Source organism: Gouania willdenowi, chromosome 8 (genome assembly GCF_900634775.1).
Source record: "Gouania willdenowi chromosome 8, fGouWil2.1, whole genome shotgun sequence".
In the NCBI taxonomy this organism is placed as follows: domain Eukaryota; kingdom Metazoa; phylum Chordata; class Actinopteri; order Blenniiformes; family Gobiesocidae; genus Gouania; species Gouania willdenowi.
In genome coordinates, this window is record NC_041051.1 from 27,294,135 (window position 1) to 27,309,966 (window position 15,832).

The 15,832-nt window shown below is 37.3% G+C and overlaps 3 protein-coding genes across 4 annotated transcripts in view; all 3 read right to left on the minus strand.

The window, feature by feature from the left end:
* Positions 1 to 560, minus strand: part of smurf2 (SMAD specific E3 ubiquitin protein ligase 2) — a 75,640-nt gene extending 75,080 nt beyond the window's left edge. Inside the window, exon 1 of the mRNA XM_028455688.1 lies at positions 94 to 560. Within this exon, the coding sequence (XP_028311489.1) occupies positions 94 to 145 (52 nt within the window). The 5' untranslated portion in view covers positions 146 to 560. The remainder of the gene's footprint in view (positions 1 to 93) is intronic.
* A 3,335-nt stretch (positions 561 to 3,895) lies between these two features.
* Positions 3,896 to 10,075, minus strand: kpna2 (karyopherin alpha 2 (RAG cohort 1, importin alpha 1)). The gene is made up of 11 exons (XM_028455691.1): positions 9,828 to 10,075; positions 9,547 to 9,666; positions 9,316 to 9,456; positions 7,904 to 7,992; positions 7,541 to 7,809; positions 6,778 to 6,872; positions 6,430 to 6,693; positions 6,120 to 6,353; positions 4,438 to 4,620; positions 4,216 to 4,365; positions 3,896 to 4,139 (listed from the first exon to the last, which is right to left on the minus strand). The coding sequence occupies exons 2-11, from the start codon at positions 9,601 to 9,603 to the stop codon at positions 4,053 to 4,055; spliced, it is 1,569 nt and encodes a 522-aa protein (XP_028311492.1). The 5' UTR covers positions 9,604 to 9,666; positions 9,828 to 10,075; the 3' UTR covers positions 3,896 to 4,052.
* Positions 10,076 to 12,591: 2,516 nt separating this feature from the next.
* bptf (bromodomain PHD finger transcription factor) overlaps positions 12,592 to 15,832 on the minus strand; it is a 36,404-nt gene continuing 33,163 nt past the window's right edge. Inside the window, exon 30 of one of the 2 annotated variants that reach the window (XM_028454454.1) lies at positions 12,592 to 13,632. In XM_028454454.1, the coding sequence (XP_028310255.1) occupies positions 13,593 to 13,632 (40 nt within the window). In that variant the 3' untranslated portion in view covers positions 12,592 to 13,592. Of the gene's footprint in view, positions 13,633 to 14,089; positions 14,269 to 15,832 lie in introns of those variants that run through there. The other variant, XM_028454455.1, reaches the window with a different exon arrangement.

Genomic DNA, 15,832 nt, shown 5'->3' on the forward strand with positions numbered 1-15,832 from the left:
GGGAACTGTCTGTGTCCAGCAAATACACGGAGCCCTGCTGTAGCAGCGTGTCTATGTGTGTGTGTGTGTCTATGTGTGTGTGTTTAAGTCTACCTGTTAGACGGAGCTTCACCGGGCCGTTCCGCCGGACTCCCTGGTTGGACATGTCCTCCGGGTCCCGGGCCTCGGCTGGCCGTGTGAAGACGTGCGGATAACGGAGGAAAACAACAGGCTCTCCGGCAGTTTCTCACAATAATGGAGTCAAAGCATTGTGGCCCGGATGTGGATTGAACTGCCACAGCGAGCGCCAGTAATGATAAAAATTTGTGTCTTTTTTTTTTTTTTTTTTCCTTTGTAAATCAGCACTTTAATGTGGCGCCGCTGCCGGGGAGCAGACGGGCAGGGCGCCGCCGGTTAGAGCCTCAGTTACGGTGGAGCCGCAGCGCAGATCGGGCTTCGCATCTTCGGAGAGCCGCCACTGCCTCTGCTGGAGCCGGTCCTCCACCGTCAGCGAGCAGAGCTGGAGTGCGGATCCGTCTTTAGGAGGCGGCTGCTGGGAGCCCACCAGTGACGACACCGCTGCTGTTAATGGGAGTGGGACGGTCCTCCAGCGTGTGGCACATAACTGTGTAACACACACACATTCGCACGCACGCACGCACGCGCATACACAACGTGACTTTGCACACATTAAAAATGTCAGAAAAAAACAGTTTATTAATTTTAATTCGAATCAAAACAGTTTTATGGGCATGAGAAACAAGTTTACATTGCCAAAGCAAGTGTGACATAGAACAATGTACACACAAAAATAATACATTTTAAAAAATAGCAACATTTGTATTGTGCAAAACAATAAAATAGAAAACAAATATGGTTTCACTATATATATATATATAACAATTTACAAATGTGTTATAAAAGGGGAAAAGGTTATGTACAGGGTTTTACATATATCCATATAACACACACACAAGTACATACATATATGCATAAAACATGTATACACACATCTGTATATATACTTACATGCATGATTTTCTGGGATTTGTAATACATAAATTAATTATTTATTCTGTAACTATAAACTATAAATGATCTGCTACATAAAAATGTCATTTAATGAACTCTATTACATTGTGTGCAGGAATTACCCGAAAATATAAGTAGCTCCAAACGAAGTACAGTAAGTGCATCCATTTGATATGTTTAGCTCAATAAACTCTGACCAGAAAGACAATTCTGGGTTAAATTTGCTGATGCAAAATGCCACACAGGCACATTTAGTAACTGTATGTTCTACAGTTGGCTTTTTTTCCTTATTAGGGACAGCACATGTGAGTGAGTTCTGTAGTGTGGCTTATTTAGGGGAAGGTCTGTGTTAGGATGCACTCAGCAGGGCCGGCCTTCCCGACAGGCAACACAGGCGGCCGCCTAGGGTGCCATCTGCTGGAGGGGCACCAAATTGCACCCCCCAATTATTTTTATTATATATATATATATTTTAATATTATTTTAAAAAGGTATAATTCACGTGAACATTCTTTTCGTTCTATTCTATATAATTCCTTTGTGTTGTTTGCATATTGTTTTCTTTGGTTTTAAAATTTGTGTTACTGACTAGTAAAACCAAACAGGAAGGTAGAAATTTCCTTGTACTGAAATTTTTATATCTTATTTCAACTCTCGGTTGCACTGTTTTGCACACACACACACACACACACAATTTATTATTATGATTACTAGTACAGTGGCCGTCAGAAGTATGTATTCATCTAGTGGGAGGAGCTTAAGTAGAGTTATCAATTATGGCCAAATGAGTGTTTGAAGGTTGGATGTACAAAGAGGTGTACATACTCTGTACTCTGTAGTGTTATAAAGGGGTTTATTTGCGGGTGCAAAGTAAAATAGTGTGTGTGATTTCCCTGGTTTAATTCTATGGGACATGCGCATGATAAATGTGTTTGTTGTTTTTTACTCATTTTAATGTTTTTTTTCTATTTGATGTATTTTTCTGTAATGTATGTTTTTTGGAGTCATTGTGTGTATTTTTGTATCTTTCTGTTGTATTTTTGTGTATTTTTTGGGTATAATTATTGTTTTTTGTTGCCATTGTAGTGTGATTCTGGAGTGATTTTGTGTAATTTTGCATCTTTTTTGGTGTCGTTTTGTGCATTTTTGTCGTTTAGTTTTTAGCTATGTGTATTTTGACTCATTTTCATAGTTACACACACGCACAACTTCTTTGATTTATTAGAGCGACACATTTGCATCTTTACACCACATTGTATCGATACATCAGGTTTTTTCACTCTGATGCTTTTAAATCATGACTGAAATACTACAAATACAGTGAGGGAAATAATTGCATAGAAATCATTTTTCATCCCTTTTTTTCTCCACATTTGCTTGTTTACGCTTTCATTGAGTTTGTTGCCATTGCAATTATTTCATTTCTTTGGGACGTTGAGCAGTTTAAATTTTTCTATTGTGGGTCTTGTTTGACAAGTGCTTTTATTTGCTCTTACACTTTGTAATAGTTTGAGGTTTAGCGCCACCAGCTGTTGGTTGTATGAACTGATAATTTACCTTTATAATGTTATGACGTCATATAGCCCCTAGAGCACGTGTCAAACTCAAGGCCCAGGGGCCAATTCTGGCCCTTTAGATCAGCGATGAGCAACTCTGTCACAGCAGGGGCCACAAAAATGTAATTGTATCTGATCCACAAGTACCACATTATGAACATTCATGTCAGCATTAGAATAAGGATGGATCTGAGCATTAATACAGCCCTCAGGCCGCCACTTGCCTTCGTACATCCCATTTAGCCCACAGGAGTAAGTAAAAATGACAGAAAAACAAAAAAAGAATCAATATGTAAGTTGTCAATTAATTTGGTTGTGGATCAGTCCCTAAAGATACCCAAAATTAAATGAAACTTCTCATGCAAGTATTACATGACAGTCATTTTTAAAAGCAAATTGTTGAAATAACTCTAAATCCCAGACCCTCAAATCCTGCAATTTAATTTAAATTATTCCAAAAGATTTTCCCAAATAAAGTCAATTTTTTTTTTTTTTTAAATGATCAGAAAATCAAGTAAATTTAGGTGAAGATCCTGCAGGGACTGATGTGTCACTTCATGCTAGGATATAGTCTGAATTACATACTTATGTAAAATAACATAAGGCACATTTATTTATTTATTTTTAAAATGTGGCCCACGAGATCAAACCGAGGAGTTTGACAGCTCTGCCTAGAGGTACTGCCCCCTAGTTTGGGAACAACTACATAATCTTAAGGCAGGGTGAGTAATTTTCTAAAGCTAGCATGATTTGAGAATGTAGCATCCGCTGAGGGCTCTGCCTTTACCCCCGCCAACCCCCCTCTCAAGCCACACCCCTCACATTCACGTGCGCCGGTGCACCAATAGCGGACATATGCTCATTGCTTGTATGTGTAGAAATGTCGCCTCATGTTTTATTCAGTGGTTAACACTAAACTTTATCATAATATTAAAAAACATGACTAAAAACTCAATTTGAACTCTGTCATCAGTGACGCACTTTGAGTGTGGGCTCATGCACGCGAGGGGTTGAGAGCAAGCAGGGAGATGTGATAAAATATATTTATATAAAACTGTATTTTTTTCCCCACTGGTCAAAGTTCTTAGTTTTACAGCTGCTACAGATGACAGATTTTCTTTGTTCTTTTTTCAGAGCACATAAGATATTAACTTCTGTCAGGACAAAGAAAATTTCAACCAAAAACTTAAAAAGTGTATCTGTAGAAAATTACCTACCCTACCTTTAAGAAATATTAAAATAAAGCTGCACACATTACCACCATCAAGGCATGGAGCATCTTATATTCTATGAAATACTTTATGACAACTATAACAAAATGCACATAATTGATGTTTGCTGGCAAACGCAACACTTTATTTACAAAGAGGTTTCAATATTGTAAAACAGTTTTACAGCACAAACAAATACATAAGTGCACAAAGATAAGGACACACAACACACTGGCAATGAAGCTACAGAACAGACGTATGGTAGTGGAGTCAGTTAGAAGCTGAAGCCGCTTTGTTCTTCATTAATCTGAAACGTGTATCCTTCACTTGTGGCATCTGGGGCCACACATTGCTCTTCCTCCTGAAGACATAAGAAAACATCATGAGTTCACTGTTGTGTCACATGTGAGCGTTAAAGCCTAAAACCATCTCATCACCTCCTCTGAGAAGTATTTCTCGATCAGTTGCAGCGCGGCTTTGTAGACCATCTCATTCTCATGGCACTGCAGAGCCTCGATCTTATCCAGCCCTCCACACTCCTCCATCATCAGGCTCAGTTTGTCAGACTCTCCAATCTTATCCCCAGCCTGACAGGAATACACACTCAGATCATCTGTTGAATGTTCATCATGTGCACAAAGGGAAGAAGAAAAACTCACGTTGAAGATGTTTGTGATGGCATCGAGGATGATAAGAATAGTTTTGCTGTCCTTGGTCGACAACAGGTTCAGAAGAGGCTCAATAACGTTGGCTTGGACCAGGTAAACCACCTGCTGAACACTGCCCCCACTGGTGAAGTTAGTTACTGCCCACACAGCCTCTTTCTGAGTTTTATAGTCACCCTGGAAAAACAAAATAAATAAATAAACACATTAATGCAGGGGTGTCAAACTAATTTTAGTTCAGGGGCCAAATACAGAGCAGGTAGATTTCAAGTGGGCCACAGATTTTATGCTGGAAAACAAAGTAATCAACATTATTGTGCCTTAGTTTGTACTTCTAGTTATAAACTAGACCAGGGGTCTGCAACCTTTACTCTAAAAGGAGCCATTTTGCCTCATCTTGCCTGGATTAAAGTCCTTCCGCAGCCAAAAAATAAGTTGAATTTGATAACACATTATCATATGATGTCAAATGCTAATTGCGAATTTCTTGCAACATATCAAGCATGCATATTAAGCCAGCATGTTGGCAATTAAATAAATCTTTCCCCACACAAATAAAATCTTTATTTTCTTCCAGAATAGTCTTTGTTTAGTTATCTAAACAGGGATTTAAAAGTTAAGGTTAGCCACAGGTGCATGGAAAGTTGATGGTCTGTAGATTTTGCAGGAGGTGATTTATTTTTAGATTAACCAATTAATTTATCATGATTTTATTTGAACTTATCGTCATTAATCAATACCCTCTGTAAGAAACAATAATTTTTTTTTTTTTTTTTTAAAGCTACAGGGAGCCATTGCCAAACAGTCAAATGAGGCTCCAAAGCCGCAGGTTGCAGACCTCTGAACTAGACAATACCAAATACTTAAATGTCCTTTGATTTAATTTGGGGAGATTTAGTGGAATAATTAGAGAAAAATTACAGGTTTTGTTAAAATTTAGAGTTCTTTCAACAACAATTTAAAACTGAAATATTTGGTAATTTACATATTTATTCATGTTTTCACTTTCTCATGTGGGCCAATATGGATGCTCTGAAGGGCCAGATTTGGTCCCCGGGCCTCGAGTTTGACACATGTGGCTTAAAGAGTATGCAGGAAAACTAGTATATTTCAACATTGTTGTGTCCTAGTTTGCACTTCTTTGGGTGATATGGATAAAAACTGTTAAGTCTCAATAATTCAAATAAATCTGACCAAAAACACAATTCTGGGCTAAATTTGCTGATGCAAAATGCCCCACAAGCACATTTATTAACAAACAGCTGGCTGACAACATCCCAGCAATAAGTGAGTCCCAACAGGATCTTCACCTTAAATTTCCTTATCTAATCAAAGGGAACGTTAGGTAATAAAGTGAGGAAAATTGAAGGATTTTGTAGGAATTTAAATATATATTTTTAACAGTTTAACATAAAAAAATAACTGCCATCATGTAATATAAACACTGGGATAAATACGAGCCCCTGCAAATATTGTTGAGGGTGATTCATAATGATTCATGTTTTCTCTAATTTTTTACTGTCTACTGCGGGACAAACTGGATGCGCCAAAGTTCAGATTTGGCCCCTGGGCCTGTTTGACACATGTGCATTAGGGCTTATAATATAAGGTAAAATTTAGGACGTTAAAGAAGATTTTTTATAGTGACCAGTGATCATTTTTAATATGACTCATACCCGTGTAAGCAGTTCGACCAGATAGTGAACGAGGCCAGCGTTGATGACTTCCTGAATCTGGGTGTCTTTTCCTGCCGTGATGTTTGACAACGTCCAGGCTGCCTCCTTCTGAATGTTGGCTTTTTTGTGGCGCAGCAGTTGTGGAAACGCAGACAGGACACCGGCGTCCAGCGCCACCTGGGTCTGCTCGTCTGTACCCGTCACTATGTTACCGATGGCGCGCAGAGACGGCGTCTGATAAAACAAAACGGTCATTTATTGAATATTTCCAAACACAAAAACAAACTGACAGAATTTAAATTTCACGTACCACCACAGTCAGCTCATCAAAGCTCAGTAGCTTCACCAGGCGAGGAAGCACGCCCGTCTGGACGACCACTTCAATGCGGTCATTGGAGCCGTCGGTCAGGTACGAAACGGCCCAGCATGCATCAGCCAAAACCTCCAGGTCGTCATGGTGCAGCAGGCGAATCAGAGTGGGTAAGATCTCCTGGACCGCGCTCATCGGTGGAGACGGATTCTTGTTTCGGCAGAGGTTGGACAGCGTCCACGTCACGTTTCTCAGGTATCCGGCCTGTAGAACACAAGATATGATGAAACATTAAAATGTGATTAAAAACGATGTAAATGATATATTCAAATGAATATTCGTCCTTACAGTGAAAACATCCAGGTTGGGGACATCGAGCAGCCTCAGTAGAGGAGCCACAGCTCCCTGTTCAATGACCCAGTCCCTTAAAGCTGATCCATCACCTTAACAAAAACAACCTTAATCAATACATCACATAAAACTATATTTAACAAAATAAAGTTATTTTGTAGTTCTAATTATTTAATGTTTCTCTTTTTAACATACTGTTAACCCTCCCACGACATGTATCAAATGCACAAAATATGAATAATAAAAAATCTTTTGTTTATTTGATTTTAATTAAATAACATCAGAAAGAAGAAATATGAAATATAAAAACTTCTTTGCATTTGATTCCTATTCAAGACACTTTGATAATGACTGTTGGTATTTTGCATTGTATTCTTGTATGTTTTTTTATTAGTCAGTTTTTGTCTTATTCTGTTCAGTACTTATTGTGTATTTCTAGAAGTCCAGACACAAACAATATGTTGAAAATTGTAAAATAAAGAAATGGGGGTGGGATTCAATAAGTCTTTTTCTTCCCACTCGTTTTTGAGCAAATATTATTGCAATTATGAGTAGATATTATTTTGAACATTGATTGTTTTTCTCTGTTGGACTTTCCTTGTACAGATTTTTTTTGTATATAGGCTACAAAGTAAAATTTAGGACTTTTTTTTCCCCCAAATGAAAAAAAACATACCTTGGCTCAAAAAAGGTTGAAAAACACCATCTATGCTACAAAATTCATGTTGACCACCATAATTCTGGATGTGTCGTTAGTTACCAGCAATGTTCCCCAAAGCCCAGATGGCCTGCTCGCTGATGTGAGGGTGGGGGGAGCTGATGAGGCTGATGAACGCAGCGATGGCTCCACAGTCCACCACAGCGGCGGTCTGATCACACGTTCCAGAGGCGATGTTGGTCAGAGCCCAGGCCGCCTCGAACTGGATGGGGGGGAAGTCGGCCATAGCCAGGAAGCTCACGAACTTGGGGATGAGGCCGACGCTGATCATCTTGTCGATGGGTGGGTGTTTGTCACGAGAAAGCAGCTTACTGCATTCACAGAGGAAGAAAACTCATTTAAAAACAGAAAAATCACATTTAAAAAAGAATAGTTTGAGTTTAACGTGTTGAGATGAAACGTTACCGAGCAGCCTGTGTGGCCTGGAGCTGATTCTCAGAGTTACAGCTGTTCACGCCTGCAACTATCTCCTCTACAGTCCACTGTCGAGGAGCCTAAACAACATGAACAGAGGATGAAAGGTCAGACTTCAGTTAACTAATACCAGTCAGAATCAGGTGAACATGGTGTGTTTAAAGAGTAAGAATCAGTCAGACAACACTAATATTAATGCAGTAATCAAACGTAATATGCAGCAATATTCAGCTTCTCTGAGGGACATTTTTTCATGTAGCAACAGTGTCAGTTTTCACTTTTTAAGATCTGAACCCATAGAGGGTCAACCTTATTAGCATTTATTGTCTTTAATGCTTTTACTGTGTTAAGGTATCTTTGTGCACAATTTGGTTTTCTGTTTTGTATATATATTTACTGCTGATTTTAAATGTTCTTATTGATTTTTAAACTGTTAAATGTATTCTGTTGCACATTTTAAATCATGTACAGCACATTTGAATTCCCCTTACCTTTGTGGGCTCATTCATACACATTAAATATGACTTAAAGTTAGTTTGGATTTAAGTGTTAAAAAGACAGATTTGGGCCATATTTGCCTGCTGTGTGAACATAGCTTTACTGGTGTAAAAGCATATATAAAAAGATTAAACGGCTTAAAGCAGGGGTGTCAAACTAATTTAGTTTAGGGGCCAAATATGAACCAGTTACCAATTTTTATTCAATTTTAGAAGATTTTGTGGAATAATTTAAGAAATAGTTCTGGATTTAAAAAACAATTAACAACCGAAATATTTGTTTATTCACAAACAAAGATTCATGTTTGTCATTTCACTTTCTCCTCTGGGCCAAATCAGACGCTCTGCAGCAGTGATTCTCAACTGGTGGGTCAGGACCCAAAAGTGAATCCCTGACATGTACTGGGTGGGTCACGGACAGCTGGTCAAAAATGAATAAAAACTTAATGTCTTTCATGTTGGGTTGGACTTCTCTTTTATTTTGAAATAAACTTTTGTTTTGACAGGCCTGTTGTGAAATGCTTATTGCACAGGCAAAATATATAGATTTATGTTAAAAAAAATAAATAATTATATGATTAATTAGATTAAATTTGGTTGGTTGAATTCTTCTTCAAAAAAAAAAAAAAAAAAATTGGGTCGCAGCGTGAGACAAGTTGAGAACCACTGATCTGAAGAAATGGATTTGACCCCAGGACCTTAAGGTTGACACATGTGTCTTAAAGAGTAATTTTAAAAGCCCAAATGAAAACTCCAAAGATAATCCTCCACATGCTTAACATATATTTCTATTTTACACATTTGAATACAGAATTCCATAGTGAAGTTAACACAGGTAAAGAAAGTGAAATTGCACATTTTTACAACGTCACAGCACCAAACAGTTGGGGTTTTTGAAGGCCTCACCTGACTGTTCTGGTTCCTCTCCTGCAGGGGCGACGTGGCTTCGTCCGGAAACGCAGCCACGTTCCTCCGTTTGAACATCTGATCATCTTTCTTGTTTTTCCGCAGCTCCACGTTCACCTCCACCCTCCTGCGACGGAGCTCCTGTGTTTCAACCGATGATATGACGAGTTAACACAGCCTTCAACACACACACCACCGACCGTTAGTCATGTCGGACCAGCCACGACTCACGTTGGCATCTTTGCCCTTGTTCTTGAACTGGTTCAGACGGTCGACGTTCTCAGACATTTTCAGTGGATGATTCACAGACTCAACAATCACAGGAAATGTTTTCAACAGTTTGATTTCTGCCTGAAACGACAAACACGACCGTTAGGGCGAAGCGAGACAGTTCAGCTTTAAATTACATAAACCCCCCCAAATAAATAATCACTTATTGTTTCACCCCAAACAAGTGACAGTTATTTAAATGAAGGATGTAGTGACATTCAACCCAGAGAAGAGACACTTACCCTCCGGTAGAAATGAAGTTATGGCGACCACCGTGTGGCGCACAGACCTTTAAAATCTGAACCAAGCTAATCTGATTGGTCCGTTTGAGCAAACGCGTCCAGGCTCGTCTGCTGATTGGCTGGTTCAAATGAAAACACGAATGTCAACGTAAGCGTCCCAAACATCGCGAGATTTTTAAGCATGCCCATTTTTTTCCGAGTTAAATAACTTTTAAAATCCAGTTTGAAGAAACTAGTTCCGTGACCGTAGGAAGTTTGTCTTGCTATAGAAAACCAGGAGGTTAAGTTGCTTTTTTATGGATGGTTTACATGGGCTTAATTCCTCTTTAATTCAGAATAAAATCCTCTTTAAACTGACCTTGTAAACACTCAATTTGTAATGCAAATTTAATTCAGAATCACGAACACGCACACACAATTTATTATTATTATTATTACTAGTACAGTGCCCGTCAGAAGTATGTATTCATATAGTAGGAGGAGCTTAAGTAGAGTTGTCAATTATGGCCAAATGAGTATGTGTTTGAAGGTTGGATGTACAAAGAGGTGTACATACTCTGTACTCTGTAGTGGTATAATGGGGTTTATTTGTGGGTACAAGGTAAAATAGCGTGTGCTATGGGACATGCGCATGATAAATGTGTGTGGTTTTTATTTTTATATATTTTTTGTTTGGTGTATTTTTCTGTAAGGAATGTTTATTGGAGTCATGTGTATTTTTGTATCTTTTTGTATAATTATTGTTTTTTGTTGCCATTGTAGTGTGATTCTAGAGTCATTTTGTGTATTTTTACATCTTTTTTGGTGTCATTTTCATATTTTTGTTGTTTGGAGTATTTTTCTGTAATGTATGTTTTTTGAAGTTATTGTGTTTTTATGCATTTCTGTTGTCGTTTTGGGTACTTTTCGTATAAATATTTAGTTTTTGTTTTAATATTTTTTTTTTATTAAAAAAATAAGTGTGGTTGTGTGTGTGTGTGTGTGACTCGCTACCTGTTCTCCTACCGTGGGTGACTCTCTCCATCTTCTCACACACGCATGCACATCAGTCGGGCACATGCACATACTCCGTCACAGGTTGTTGAAATGTGTGTGTAGAGGAAAAAAAACGGATCCGTGGGAACTACTTCAAACTTCCGTGAACTCTTTTGTTGTCTCACCTCTCTCTCTGTGTGTTCAGCATGGACATCCAAGGTGCGCATTTGGTTCTATAGCACGTGGTGAAATTATCAGCGTTTATTATGCCATATCCGTGGAGAAATCAAAAGAACAAAGTTTGCAGCAGTTGAAAAGTAGCAACACAATCTGCAAATAGTTAAAGATGTTTGACAGCACAATTATGATTTCCACTCACTATGGAGTGTGATTTCTAGATCCTGCCCTATGCTCCTTTAAAGCAAACTGTGGCTGGGAGTATTTTTTGGATGTTTATTTCACATTGGAACTCCATATTTTTCCATTTGGTGAAACTTTTGATATAAATAAGTGGACCAGTGGTGGCTTATCAACGAGGAGACCACGTCTAACACTCCTATCTGGCCCGTAGAATGGATTTGCAGAGTAAAAATTACAAGTATTGAATTCATTTCATTCACTGAAAAGGGATTCTAAAAATAAAGTTAATTATTAACGATATGAGTTGTTAATGAAAAGATTTTTCTCCTTTTGCCTAATTGATCGAGCCACGTGTTTCCATTTGACTAAAATTCAGCTCTTAAAGTTGCAGTATGTAGAATATTGAGACGCCAAGTGAGAATCCAAACATTAATAATGCAAAATAATACTTTTTTTTTTTTAAACACATTTCAACAATTTTAGTATAACTACAATTATTCAAGTGGAGTTTGGTTGAATTTGTCACAAATTCAATGAAATTACATTATTTGAAGGGCTTTCCATTTTCCCCATGCTTGTATAACCCAATCAAATTTTTACTCAAAATTGTTGAAAGAAATCTAATTTTTCCAAAATGCTGCTCAATCCTCAAGTTATTTGACAAACTATCCCCAATTGTCACTACCTGTCACCTATTTTTTGGGCATTGTCAGTGCTTTACATACTACATACTTTTAAACCATTTATACATAGGAATGCAAAGTAGTACGAATGTTGAAATTGTTCGATTCCCAACCTCTGCGTCCCACTTCGGATCAAACTTATCCGTATTTGGCCCCTAAAATAAATTGGGTTTGACACCTCTGCTTTAGACCGTCTCTTCTTCATGTGTCTCACTCATGGATTTCGAAATGTCTTATACAGGACCAAGAGAAGGAAAAGCGATTCACTGTCCACTCAGAACACTTTGGGTTACAATATGGACAAAGATGATTATGGATTTTTTACCAAATGATGCCAAAACACAAAACAAAAAATTACATACTGCAGCTTTACCCCCTTATATAAGACATTACTAATAATTTTGTATAAATATTTCATGACATTTGTTAGTTTCCACTCTTGTCAACTGGAAATCTTCTTGTATACAAATCTGTGAATGAAATAAATGACAGCCTATCAGCAAAAATGGCCATGCATGAGTGATATTCTTCCTACAGTTTAAAAATGTGTCATTGATTAAAAGACACAATAATGACTGTTATTAACAAAAACCAATGCTCATTTCTGTATTCTAGCTCAGATTGGTCATTATTCTCTAAATGCTGACATGAATTCTGAAAAAGTGGCTCTCAGATTAGATTAGCACATTTTTGTGGCCCCCCACTGTAATAAAAGTTGCCCATCTATGCTAAAATATTCAAATGTATAAACAAAATACCATCACATTTATTACTTAAAAAAAATACATTTACAAAGATCTCTTCAAAAAAGATTAAAAAAAAAGAAATTAATTTCTCACACCACAACCATTTATGTCCCCGAAAAACAGTTCCAGAGCTAAGGTTTTAATTTTATTTAGTTCCATATACATCAATAATTCTTAAGCTGTGATACAAAAAAAAAGGAAAAAAAAGAAGAAAGAAAGAAATCAAGTTAAAATCCATTTTAACTTTTTTTGTTTTGTTTTTTTTTTACAAACAAGGCCTTCAGATACATGGTTGGTTTGATCCTTCTTAGTCACTCGGGCAGAGTGATTTATTTACAATAGCTTATTAGCAAATGTTTCTGTAAAGGTCACAGATGTTTAACCAAGCAGACGCATGATGTACAGATGTCTACAACTTTAACAGTCGTTCATGCCCTTTCAGACTAAAAGATGAGCAGAAATGGGTGAAAACACTTTTGCTCCACTTTGATGTTTGAATAAAGACACAAACCTTTACAGTATGCTTAGTGAAACTCTGCCATTGTACTTCAGTATTCTCTTCCTATCTTTTTCAACATGATCACCACAATGATGGGCCTGAGAGATTTCTTTTTTTTTCTTTTTTTAAAAAAACCAAAGAAATTAAAACAAACGCTAAAAAAACAGGTCAAAAAAAAAAAAAAAAAAAAAGTACATGGAAAAATGAGAGCTCTGTAAGAGCTTTTCTCCGAGGTAAACTTCCTTCTGAAATGCTTGGGTTGTTCCTGCTCCTCTGTACAGTCCCACAGATGAACACCAGGTCCACAAAGGTGATGCTCTGCTTTTTTAAAAAAAAAAAAAAAATTAAAGAATCCAACTGTGAGAGGCAACTGTTGCCGTTTGCTCATTGGTCAGAGAGGAGCAGATTCCCCCAAACTGCGGCGATGCAGAGATACAGTTCAGTTCTGTGAAGCCACTACTGTAGGCAAGTGCATTTCGTTTTGCGTAATGTGCATCAGTTTCTAAGAGGCTGACGAGGACTGTAGCTTGTTGTTATGAGACCTACAGAATACGGAGAGAGGGGAGAGTTGAGAACTTCACATGAATCTTGTTAAAAAAAAAAGAAAGAAAAAAAAAAAGGCAAAACAAACTCAACAATCAGCGAGAAAGACGATGTCAGCACATCGTGGTTCACTATAGTTTGTTACACTGTGGAAGTGATGTAGGTCCAACTCATTTATCATCATTTAAACAAGTATATCTTATGAACTGCTGTACATGATAAAACATATGTACACTGAACGTGAGTGGCCGCTCAATCCAGCTGAAGAAACGTTGACATACAAAATATTTCTCAATAAAATATGCAGCTTTATATATATTTTAGTCCAAAATCCGAACATAGAACAGAAATAAATACAAATCAAAACAGATTATTTTTAAAAATCCTGCAGGACAGATTTGACATGTTGAGGTTTGAGCCTTAATCATAACAAGAATAACCATGGGCTGTGATCGCAAATGGTTTGTATAGCCTTTTTTACTTTTTTTTTTTTGTTTTGAATGGGATTGAATGCCTGTTTTCTCAGCGTTTTTTCATTTTTGTTGTGTGAACATTTTCATGTCATTACAACTAGAAACCCCCACAGCCTCCAGTCCAGACTCCAGCTAGACTGGCCCACTTAAGAATCTGACAATCTGTAAGAAAAGAAGAAAATGGGATGGCGTAAATCAAAAGGACATGCAAACAAGGGCAAACAGACACGATGCAAGATGATACACAGTAACTGGACAGGACAGGACGCTAACACATGGTTAATGGCATGTGTTAGCAGCTGTGTGGGTTTTCTAATCCCAACAAGCATACCTTAAAGGTACAATACTGTATGTTCTTTATTTTGGCAAAGGCATTTTGGTCTAGTCTGCCCTTAATTTACACAGACAGGTTGGACATTAGTAACTTTTTAATTCATGTATTGACAAAGAGGTCTAGAGACCCACAGCAGCATCTTCTGGTACAAAGTGGAATTAAAAAGCTGGAAACTATCCAGTGTTATTTGATAAAATCATCTTAATTTGGCTGTTCCAATTAAAGAAGCTGCATAATTACTACATATTGTACCTTTAATACATTGGTCAATATCTATGAGCCACACATATCACCCATTACATCAACATGTGACTCTTACGGAAGAGGATTAGGGACTATTTTGATGGAGAAAATAATTTTGGGCAAATCAAGAATAAAGTCGAAATGTCGAGAACAAACTGAAAGTTTATGAGCTAAAAAGAAACAATATTTGTTACTAAAACCAACTTTGAAGAATAGTTTAACACATTGATACACAGCCACAGTTTGCTGTTTGTTGTCATGGTGAATTGGCCCCCGTCACGTTTCCGTAGAATTCCGAGACATTTTGACTTTAATCTCAACATGTAGACTTTAATCTCAACATTTAGACTTTAATCTAGACATCAATCTCAACATTTAGACTTTAATCTAGACATCAATCTCAACATTTAGACTTTAATCTAGACATCAATCGCAACATTTCGGCTTTAATCTACACATCAATCTCAACATTTCGGCTTTAATCTAGACATCAATCTCAACATTTCGGATTTAATCTCAATGTCAATTTTAATCTCGATTTTTCAACTTTAATCTGGATATTAATCTCGACATTTCGACTTTATTCTCGACATTTCGACTTTATTCTCGACATTAATTTCGATATTTCGACTTTATTCTCGACATTAATTTCGACATTTCGACTTTATTCTCGACATTTCGACTTTGATCTCGACATTTCGACTTTGATCTCGACATTTCGACTTTGATCTCGACATTTCGACTTTGATCTCGTCATTTCGACTTTGATCTCGTCATTTCGACTTTGATCTCAACATTTCGACTTTTATCTCAACATTTCGACTTTTATCTCAACATTTCGACTTTAATCTAGACATTTCTACTTAATTCCGACATTTCGACCTAATTGTCAACATTAATCTCGACATTTCGACTTTATTCTCGACATTAATCTCGACATTTCTACTTAATTCCGACATTTTGACTTAATTCTCAACATTAATCTCGACATTTCGACTTTATTCTCGACATTTCTACTTAATTCCGACATTTTGACTTAATTCTCAACATTAATCTCGACATTTCGACTTTATTCTCGACATTTCGACTTTAATCTCGACATTTCGACTTAATTCCGACATTTCGACTTAATTCTCGACATTAATCCCG

Coding starts and splice junctions, on each gene's coding strand:
- kpna2 (XM_028455691.1), bottom strand. CDS start 9,603: ATGTCTGAGAACGTCGACCGTCTGAACCAGTTCAAGAACAAGGGCAAA. Junction 6,873..7,540: donor GGCTTTGGGGAACATTGCTG/GTAACTAACGAC, acceptor GTTTTTGTTAAG/GTGATGGATCAGCTTTAAGG. Junction 4,366..4,437: donor CCATCACAAACATCTTCAAC/GTGAGTTTTTCT, acceptor TATTCCTGTCAG/GCTGGGGATAAGATTGGAGA.